Raw genomic sequence first — 11,715 nt, forward strand, 5'->3', positions numbered from 1 at the left:
ATTGGTGGAGGGTTGCTTCCCCTTCCTGAGGCGCCGGATGGTTTGCCAGAATTTCCTCGAGGCCGACCAGTAGTCCTCCTCCATGGCCTCCCCGAACTTTTCCCAGACCCGAGCCTTTGCTTCCGCGACCGCCCGCACTGCAGCATGCTTGGCCTGCCGGTACCCGTCGGCTGCCTCAGGAGTCCCCCGAACCAACCAGGCTCAATAGGACTCCTTCTTCAGCTTGACAGCATCCCTTACTTTCGGTGTCCACCACCGGGTTCGGGGATTGCCGCCACGACAGGCACCTGAGACCGTATGGCCACAGCTTCGAACAGCCGCGTCAACAATGGAAGCGGAGAACAAGGTCCATTTGGACTCAATGTCCCCAGCCTCCCTCGGGATCTGGTCAAAGCTCTCCCGGAGGTGGGAGTTGAAGACCTCCCCGACAGAGGGTTCCACCAGACGTTCCCAGCAGACCCTCACAATACGTTTGGGTCTGCCAAGTCTGTCCAGCTTCCTCCCCTGCCAGCGGATCCAACTCACCACCAGGTGGTGATCAGTTGACAGCTCAGCCGCTCTCTTCACCCGAGTGTCCAAGACATACGGCCGGAGGTCAGATGACACGACCACAAAGTCGATCATTGACCTCCGGCCTAGGGTGTCCTGCTGCCACTGTAGTGGGAGACTACTTTTCTTATCTTTCCAATTAATGCACTATCTGACTCTGAAAATCCGCTCAAGGTTGAAGTCCAAAAAATCAAAGGCAAAGCAGCAGGTCCTCAGTCCAAAAGGTGTTTATTCCCAAAAACAGAAAATATACATCTGTGAGCTACCCCGGGGCAACTGAGATCTCTCGCCGATTCTCCCCATTTTATACCCGTGGTCCAGGGTCCCCACGCCCCTATGGATCATCCTTTTACCTTTATGATCATCCTGGGTTTGTCACTTATTATTCGCATTCTTGGATGTGCTCTTAAGAACCTACAAATGTCTTACTCAGGCCCCTTCTGTGGCCTTGGGTGAACTGCGCCAGCACCTGTTGCTCATTTAAAATGGTGCATCAAACATTGGTCTTTTATCAGCCTCAAGCTCAATTAGAGCACAGTTGGGACTGCAAGGGATATTCCAAAATCTAATCACATGCATGATCATGACCCAGTTTCTCATCTGCCACTACACCACGTGCACTGATGGACACCCTTATGCTTGAACATGGTGTTCGTTATGGACAAACTGTGACTAGCACAGAAGTCCAACAACAGAACACCACTCGGGTTCAGATCGGGGAGGCCGTTCCTCCCAATCACAACCCTCCAGGTAACACTGTCGCTGCCCACGTGAGCGTTGAAGTCCCCCAGTAGAACGATGGAGTCCCCAGTTGGAGCACTCTCCAGTACCCCTCCCAGGGACTCCAAGAAGGCCGGGGACTCTGCACTGCCGTTTGGCCCGTAGGCCGAAACAACAGTGAGAGACCTATCCCCGACGCGAAGGCGCAGGGAGACGACCCTCTCGTTCACCGGGGAAAACTCCAACACATGGCGGCTGAGCTGGGGAGCTATGAGCAAGCCCACACCAGCTCGCTGCCTCTCACCGCGGGCAACTCCAGAGTAGAAGAGAGTCCAGCCTCTCTCAAGGAGTTGGGTTCCAGAGCCCAGACTGTGCGTGGAGGCGAGCCCGACTATCTCTAGCCGGTAGCGCTCAACCTCCTGCACTAGTTCAGGCTCTTTCCCCCCCAGCGAGGTGACATTCCATGTCCCCATGGCTAGAGTCACCATCCGGGGATTGGGTCGCCGTGGCACCAGGATAATATTTTAATTTTGTATTAAGAGTATTCACTAATATACATCTCATATTATTGTCATTATCTGTCAAACTGTTGGTTTCTAAGGGGCAATTAAATAATTATTGTTTATCCCTAAAACAATGGTATCTTGTGGTTTGGGTTCTTTTATTGGGATAGTTACCGAAAGCTTCTGGCACATACAGCCCCACCTAGAATATTTTTCAACAGCTGCCACTGATGACAGCCTCTCCATTCCAGTGTCTGTTGAATTCCAACACAAGAACACCTCATCCTACTTAATGAGGTACTGATTAGGTGATCACCTGTACCCAAATCTTATTTAACGAGGAAAAGTGTAAAAACCACTGCTGTGATCATCACTATCCTCTTGCAATAGCACCAACTGGATGGCAAAAACAGTGCTAGTAACTCAAAAGTAATTGGAATCAAAAATAACTATTGACCATGCCAAAAGAGTTGAAAAGAAAAGTTTTGAATGAGGAAAAGAAGGGTTCAATTCTGGCTTGACTGGCAGAGGGATACAGTGAGCGTCAGGTTGCTTCCATCCTTAAAATTTCTAAGACAGCGGTTCATAAGAACAAGGTCAAGCAGCAGACATTGGGGACAACAAAGCTACAGACCAGCAGAGGGCGAAAACGACTCTCCACTGACCGGGATGACCGTCAACTCATTCGAATGTCACTCAGCAACCGTAGGATGACATCAAGTGACCTACAAAAAGGATGGCAAATGGCAGCTGGGGTGAAGTGCATGGCGAGAACAGTTGGAAACAGGCTCCTAAAGGCCTAAGTCATGTAAAGCTAGAAAAAAGCCCTTCATCAATGAGAAGCAAAGGAGAGCCAGACTGAGGTTTGCAGAAGACCTTAAGGATCGGTGATGATCTGGGGTGCTTTAGCTTCAGCAAGGCTGGAATCAGGCAGATTCGTGTTTGCGAAGGATGCATGAATCAAGCCACGTACAAGGTTATCCTGGAAGAAAACTTGCTTCCTTCTACTCTGACCTTGTTCCTCAACTCTGATGATTGTTTTTTCCAGCAGGACAATGCTCCATGCCACACAGCTAAGTCAATCAAGGTGTGGATGAAGGACCACCAGATCATGACCCTGTCATGGCCAGCCCAATCTCCAGACCTGAACCCCATTGAAAACCTCTGGAATGGGATCAAGAGGAAGATGTATGGTCACAAGCCATCAAACAAAGCTGAGCTGCTTGAATTTTTGTGCCAGGAGTGGCTTAAAGTCACCCAACAGTGATGTGAAGGACTGGTGGAGAGCATGCCAAGACGCATGAAAGCTGTGATTGACAATCAGGGTTATTCCACCAAATATTGATTTCTGAACTCTTCCCAAGTTAGTATTACATTAGTATTGTGTTGTTTATAAGTGAACATGAACTTGTTTTCTTTGTTTCATTTGAGGTCTGAAAACACTGCATCCTTTTTTTATTTTGACCATTTGTCATTTTCTGCAAATAAATGCTCTAAATATTTTTATTTGGAATTTGGGAGAAATGTTGTCAGTAGTTGATAGAATAAAACAAAACTGTTCATTTTACTCAAACACATACCTATAAATAGTAACATCAGAGAAACTGATCATTTTGCAGTGGTCTGTTAATTTTTCCAGAGCTGTATATTTATATTGTTATTATTATTATTATTATTATTATTATTATTATTATAAGCCATTATTCATAAAAGACTGTCAGAAAGTTATTCTATCATTGAAAATGTTGTTAAAGTCAAGTAAATTAACACTGTTTGATAATGGAGGGGACATGGAGGACCAGACCACTCATCCTGGAAAACATGACCCCCCTCAGTATATCACTGTTAACACAACTAGCAGTGTTGTCAGGAGCAGTGTAGTGTTCCTTAGCGGACAGGGTGACAGTGTTCGTTAGAAGAGTTACTGCACTACTGTTGGTGTCCAACTCAGGAATTCATGTAGTTGAGCCTCAAAAGTTGATGTTAGATTTTCACCCCCGCAGGTTTGAATTTTAAGATAAGTTACAAAGACTGGTTCATCACACATGGATGTACTTTACAGCCAACAATATGTTTTCATGTGCAGGACACCTCCACTGCTACAACTCCATCATAGGGGACACACGAAAGAAAAAGACAAGAACAAGACAGAATCTTTCCACCTCCAGCTGTTAGAAACTGCTGCCTTCAGTCTGTTAACCAGGAGGAAGAGTAACAGAGAGGAGAGAAGATACAGATCTAAGAGGAGACGGAGAGATTCAGGGAGGAGCTGAGCTGTTACTGAACTATAGAAGAGAGAGGAACTTCCATATTCAGCAGAGTTCAATACACAAACCAGAAACATTACCTTTATTCAACATGCTGTCACTGGACTATTATGGGCTGTCTCTGATGTTTCTCACTGTTATAACAGGTATGTTACATTATGCTTTCATTCTGTCAAGTTACATTCTGATCTTTTCTGAAGGCAGTTCATGTCTATTGAGGTTTTTTTCTCCAAAATATAAAACAGATTTCTCTTCCTTTAGGTGTCAGCTGTGAAGAACTCAGTCCAGACAAGAATGAAGAGTCCAGTTTAGAAGACAGCACTGTTACTCTGTCCTACACATACTCCAGAAAAGCAACTGGTACTGATAATTTCTTCTGGTATCGACAATATCCAGGAAAACCACCAGAGTTCCTTATTTCTCACTCTGGAACAGGAACATCAATATCTGATCCAGTCTCTAGACTGTCTTTCAATGTGACTGAGGATAAAACCAGAATGGATCTGCAGATCTCCTCTGCTGCAGTGAGAGACTCTGCTGTGTACTACTGTGCTGTGAGGCCCACAGTGACAGGAAACACCAAAACTCTGTACAAAAACCTTTGGAGCAAAGACAACACAATACTCCACAACATCCACTAGAGGGAGTCACACACCATGAACCCATTACAGTCTGAGCCTTCAGAGCTTCAGAAATGAAGATAGCTCCTCCTACTGACTGCAGAGGAGCTTCATGACAGAGAACTGTTTGATTCCAGCTGGTTTATTATATGCAAGGTTCTACTATTTCAGACCTTCATGCAATCAGCTGAATCAAGAACTGAGAAACGTTGAGGTGCTCCTTGAATTCTGTCAACCAGCTGAAATGAAATCTTTATCAGCTGATTGTTGATGTTCAGCATGCAGCTCATCATCTGGGTACAAAATCTGACAATGAGCTGTATTTTCATAATCAGCTGACTGAAGTTGTACAGTCATTGAATAATGCACGCTGGTATCACACCAGGCCGTCTAACAAACACGCCGGTCCACCGTGTCGCTCTCATGTTGGGCCTCACCTACCAGTGAAAACAACACTGTCTCATTCCCTGTTCAAGTTACCACTGACAAACATGTCAGGTCCATTAAAATAAAGCCACAAAAAGACTTGCTTAGACTGAGGAGAGAAACCTGGTTTCACTTCTTTCATGAATCAGTAACCAGACTACTGGCTTCAAACAGGACTGGAACCCTGGTCCCAAGTCCTCTGAATGAACCACCCAACCAACCCTGACCTTCTCCTTGTGTGGACGTTCTGGTTCTTTCTTGGTCGCTCGTCCTCCTAATAATAACACCATTATTGGACCCGCTGGTCCTGATGCACGTCTACTTTTTGCACCAGGCGAGACAAACTGTCACACTCACACTGTCCTGTAGAAGATCTGTAGCTCTGTCACATGTGTTGCTGTGAAACTGGGCTGAATAATGTTGTCTCTACTTCAGGATGATACAATCAGTCCATTGTTTTTGTTTACAGACCTTGAAAAGGTGATCCACCCTTAAAATCCTCGCAGCTACAGGTCTGTAACTGCCATTAGAAAGAAATCACCAACATATAAAACAACCATCAACTAAAAGCTGTTAGAAACTGCTGCCTTCAGTCTGTTAACCAGGAGGAAGAGTAACAGAGAGGAGAGAAGATACAGATCTAAGAGGAGACGGAGAGATTCAGGGAGGAGCTGAGCTGTTACTGAACTATAGAAGAGAGAGGAACTTCCATATTCAGCAGAGTTCAATACACAAACCAGAAACATTACCTTCATTCAACATGCTGTCACTGGACTATTATGGGCTGTCTCTGATGTTTCTCACTGTTATAACAGGTATGTTACATTATGCTTTCATTCTGTCAAGTTAAATTCTCATCTTTTCTGAAGGCAGTTCATGTCTCCAAAATATAAAACAGATTTCTCTTCCTTTAGGTGTCAGCTGTGAAGAACTCAGTCCAGCCAAGAATGAAGAGTCCAGTGTAGAAGACAGCACTGTTACTCTGTCCTACACATACTCCAAACAAGGTGGTGCTGATTATGTCTTCTGGTATCGACAATATCCAGGAAAACCACCAGAGTTCCTTATTTCTCACTCTGGAACAGGAACACCAATATCTGATCCAGTCTCTAGACTGTCTTTCAATGTGAGTGATGTTAACACCAGAATGCATCTGCAGATCTCCTCTGCTGCAGTGACAGACTCTGCTGTGTACTACTGTGCTGTGAAGCCCACAGTGACAGGAAACAGCAAAACTCTGTACAAAAACCTTTGGAGCAAAGACAACACAATACTCCACAACATCCACTAGAGGGAGTCACACACTGTTGAACTTCAGCAGGATGGGATGATACAGTCTGGGATCACTTTACTCTCAGACAGGATGGAGATGTAAAGCTTTAGATTTTAAACCACTGACAACTGATTCACTCTGAACATCAAATCACATTTCATCAGGGTTACCATGGCAGCACTTGAAGATATTGATGATGTTGAAATCAGATCTCAAAGACTTTAACAATAATCATCTATAAGAGATAATAGCATAATCAATTTTGCTGTTTGTCCAGATGTAAATATTTTGTCAACACATCGTGGTTTCATGTTTGTTAAACAACATCAGAATGAATAAATCAAGGACATCAAACATGATTCAAAAATGCAAAAAGGTCAATACTTCACTCAGATCAATAAAAAATATGTTTTTTAGCTCTGCATCAACTCTCAGACGGACTAAATGAAGATGATTTTTCCTGCTTTTCTGTGGTGATGGATGGGCTGATGGTAAGGCAAACTTCCTGGAAAGTGTCAAACATGGCAAGCAGACTCGGTGGACCTCAGTCGTCAGGACACAGCCAGATGATGAGCGCTGTACAGTCGGTTCTGTGAAGCAGCTGGTCTCACTTCTTCAGGATGATGAGTCCAGGCTCAGACAAGGTCTATCTGAGTCCACAGAGGAGACACACAGCATGTGTTCTCTGGTCTTGTTGCGTTCAGTGACAGGCTGCAGAGTTGAGATGCATGGAGCCAAAAAGTCTTTAAAATTCAAAGTTAACAACATAAAAAAAGGAGGATTACAAAATTAATGATTATTCATGAGGCAAACGGTGGCCTTTGCTTCTGGCTTTCAGGAATCTGCAGTCTTTCTCCTCAGTTCAGAGTTCATTCTGGAGCTTTGTTCAGCTCTCAACATACGTGTCTGTTGGCCACTTGGCCAAGCAGGAGGGCTTCACCACAGAGAGCCCAAGAAGGGTGATGAGCAAAAGCCAAGAGTCAGGACAAGAGGATGAGCCGACAAGAGACAAGAGACAAGAGACAAGAGACTGTGCGACGGCATGGGTTGTAAAGTTTCATAGTCTGGGGGCGTATTTTGAAAGAAAGAGGATCCTTGGTGGTCTTTTAATTTTTACAAATGAAATCATTTGTGTGGAAAGAGAACTGGTCTCTACTTAAAGGGGAGTAATTTGATTGATTTGACTAATATTTGAATTATACATGCTGGCAAATTGGAAACTCACTCGTTCTGTCGTCAATATATGCAACATATCATAAGAACCAATGGCAGCACTCAGAGCTTGTAAGATGAATTCATCCAATAACACAGAGTAACAAGTAACATAACAAATAAACATGTTCTTATCTGTAGTTTAGGATTATATAACAGTGAAACACATCTAGAATAATAAATGATAATAGAAGTCAAATCACAAGTAAATCACACTGGTTAACATCAAATCCTCTCATGTGGTGCTGACATTTCCTTATATCACTGTGTTAAAAGTTATTACCAAAACTTATCAGACAGCAGAGTGGAATCCTGTAAATTAACACAACACAGGCACAAAGAGCCTTTTGATTAAAGCATCAAAATGTTGATGAAAGAATTGAGTTTCTTGGTATATTCCTGTGTTCGGTCCGCTACAATCATCATGAAGAACATTTCAGCTGAACAGATGAAATGTAAATGAGATGTAAATGTAGAGAGTTCCTCAACAGATGATGAAGATGAAGGACCAATGATGTGAAGGCCCAGATCCATCAGAGTATCAATGTTCTTCCTCTCTCTCCTCCCCTCTCACTGCAGACATGAAACACTGGCTGAGAAACATCCTGATTCGGCTGAGAAACATCCTGATTCTGACGCTCTGGCTAGGTAACTCTTTAAACCTACTGATTGTTCTCCTTTAATCAATCATCTTTATTGATTCATCTCTTCCTCTGCATGTTCTCTTCTTCCTCAGAGTGTAAAGGAGAAGACAAAGTGATCCAGCCAACAGGAGATGTCATTGCTGCTGAAGGAGACACAGTTACACTTGACTGCACATTTGAGACCAGTGGAACAAATCAATATCTCTTCTGGTACAAACAGGATGGAGACAACAGCCCTAAATTCATACTGAGCCGCTTTAGCTTTGGTTCAGGGAAAACAGAGGATGAATATAAGCAGAGATTTTCATCCAAACTGAATTCTACCTCAAACTCAGTTCCTCTGAAGATCCAGGAGCTTCAGCTGTCTGACTCTGCTGTGTACTACTGTGCTCTGCAGCCCACAGTGACAGGAAACACCAAAACTCTGTACAAAAACCTTTGGAGCAAAGACAACACAATACTGCACAACATCCACTAGAGGGAGTCACACACCATGAACCCATTACAGTCTGAGCCAGTGTCACTGGACTGATGACAAACACAACAAAACATGAACCAATAAAGATTGGACACAGAGCTACTGTGACAACAGACAAAAATGGATTGGTTGAGTTGAAGTGAAAACATAATGTGAAGAGCTGATTGGCCCCGCCCATTTAGCCTCAACTCAACCAATGACATGATTTCTTCCTCATTGTGCTGCAGTGGAAGAACACTGCTCATCTGCTGTCTGTCTGGCTTTAATAAATCCAAAGACATGTTGCTTTACTTCTTTTTACTTTTCTGTCACTTTACAGGTGAGTTTTGGACACAACAGGAATTTAAGTTGTGTTGAACCTGCTGCATTAACCACATATACACAACCTGGATTTCATCACTTTCTCATTTCTTTGCTCTGACAGAGTCAATGCTCCTCATGTTTTCATCAGCGTGACAAAATGGATGTTCATTGAATGATATTGTTTGTATTTGACTGTGAAGGAGCACAGAGTAACACTGTACACTTGATATTTTCCACTGTCTTCTCCTCTCAGCCTCATCAACAATGTTAGTCTAATGGCTTCATTTTCTACACTTTTTCCAGGACTAATAGCTGGAGACAACATCTCTCCTGAAAAAGATGAAGTCAGTGGAAGAGAAGGACAATCTGTCACACTCACATGTCAATATCAGACATCTGACGACAGAGTTTATCTTAACTGGTACAGACATCATTCTGACCTTCAGGCTCCTCAGTTTATACTCTGGAAAGGAGCAGGATCACTGAGTCATCTTGAGTATATTCCTAACAAGCGATATGAATCTCGAACAACAGATACATCAACTAAGCTGACCATCAGAGAGCTAACCCTGGCAGACACAGCTCTCTACTACTGTGCTCTAGAAACACAGTGATACAAAGTGTAGAAGAGGCTGTACAAAAACCTGAACACAGATATCTGACTACTCTTCAAAGAGGAGGGAAGTGGTATTCAAACCACAGCTTCATATCAGATGGATTCTGCTAATTCCTGTTTTATCACAGTCACTGTGGTTACAGCTGCTAATGAAACACTGTGGGAGGATTCACATGAGCAGCAAATCCACATCAATGACAAACCAACTGAAAAGAACATAAAAAGTCACATGTTGTTCAAATATTCATCCTCAGTCTACTTGTAATCTGTCTGATGATAAATATTAAAGGGGCCGAGCAGTTTATAACAATTAGCAGCTTTTATTTGTCAGGGAACAAAGTGAATCTGCAGTCTCCAGTTGTTGAACAGAACATATGTCCTCTGATGAGGACACAGAAGACAAGTTGTACTCTGACAGCAGAGTGTCAGTAACATGTGTTGAGTGTAAAGTTGTCAGTAGGGGGAGTAACACAGGGCTGTGAATGAGCCCTGTCACTGTGATCAGGCTCCTCCTTCTAATCCACCAACTGAGTGTTGATGAAGACTGAGCACAGAGATCACGGCCTTCTTTACACTTGCTGTAGCTCACACTTACTCAACACTGCACATATGATGCAGCCTCTGTTCATCTCAGTGCTGCTGGCTGTTATGTGTCTCGGTATGAACACAACTCTGTTTCTGTGATATCGATCCAACACTGACATGTTTCTTTAACAGCACACTGATACTGTTTGTTGCTGTTTTACAGAATGCAGAGCACAAAAAGACAACGTGCTGCAGCCAGAAGGAGATGTGACTGCTGCTAAAGGAGAGACAGCAACACTCGACTGTCAATATAACAGCAGTTCAACAAGTCCATATCTCTTCTGGTACAAACAGGACGGAGACAACAGCCCCAAATTCATACTGAGCCGCTTTCAGCAGGATGAAGGGAACACACCAGACGAGTTTATGGAGAGATTTTCATCCACACTGAATCCCACCTTAAGATCAGTTCCTCTGAAGATCCAGGAGCTTCAGCTGTCTGACTCTGCTGTGTACTACTGTGCTCTGCAGCCCACAGTGACAGGAAACACCAAAACTCTGTACAAAAACCTTTGGAGCAAAGACAACACAATACTCCACAACATCCACTAGAGGGAGTCACACACTGTTGAACTTCAGCTGGATGTTACTATGACGTCTACCATCTTTGGACTCACAATCTCACAAACACAAAAGAGTGGAGCTGATGAGTCATATCTGTGAGATCATTGCACTACCTGACAGTTTGGTCCAGAAGACAAATAGGGAGATATAATGATCACCGATTACTTTAACTGACACATGATGTGTTTCTCTGTATGTTGACTGTGTTCATCAGTAACACATCATTGTTGATCTAATATTTAATAACTTTATGTCCCACAGGATTAAAGACATTCGCCAGTGGACAGAAGAACTTCTGTTAAACTAAGAGACATTGTGTGTTGTTGGAGTATGAGCAGAAACTAGAGCTGACGTAAAGTCAGTATTCAGAGACTCAGTCTGTTTAAACTGAAAAAGAGCTGCTTGATATTCAGCTCTCCCTGCTGACACTCAAAGAAATCCTGTTTGTAGAGACTGAACAGAAAAGAGTCTGGAGAGAGAAATTCATGTTTCACAGCTTGGATTTTTCATAAAGAAGCCTCCATTTTCAAAATAAGTGGGATCAATTAATTCCAGCATGTTTCACATGTTTGACTGAACAACAACACAAAAACACTGGTTTGTATCCAACATGAGAGAAACATGATTTATATGATGGTGACTGCAGCATCAGCGTCATTTCAGAGTTGAAGGTAGAGGAAGAGTAACAGAGAGGAGAGAAGATACAGATCTAAGAGGAGACGGAGAGATTCAGGGAGGAGCTGAGCTGTTACTGAACTATAGAAGAGAGAGGAACTTCCATATTCAGCAGAGTTCAATACACAAACCAGAAACATTACCTTTATTCAACATGCTGTCACTGGACTATTATGGGCTGTCTCTGATGTTTCTCACTATTATAACAGGTATGTTACATTATGCTTTCATTCTGTCAAGTTACATTATCATCTTTTCTGAAGGCAGTTCATGTCTATTG

At 43.2% G+C, this 11,715-nt stretch overlaps 1 protein-coding gene across 1 annotated transcript in view; it reads left to right on the top strand.

Moving 5' to 3' along the window:
* LOC141017091 (uncharacterized) overlaps positions 1–10,748 on the top strand; it is a 34,863-nt gene extending 24,115 nt beyond the window's left edge. The window contains exon 3 of the mRNA XM_073491708.1: positions 10,360–10,748. Coding sequence (XP_073347809.1) covers positions 10,360–10,748 — 389 coding nt within the window. The remainder of the gene's footprint in view (positions 1–10,359) is intronic.
* The last annotated feature ends 967 nt before the right edge of the window (positions 10,749–11,715 follow it).

The sequence above is a fragment of the Pagrus major genome, chromosome 21 (assembly GCF_040436345.1).
Source record: "Pagrus major chromosome 21, Pma_NU_1.0".
Classification (NCBI taxonomy): domain Eukaryota; kingdom Metazoa; phylum Chordata; class Actinopteri; order Spariformes; family Sparidae; genus Pagrus; species Pagrus major.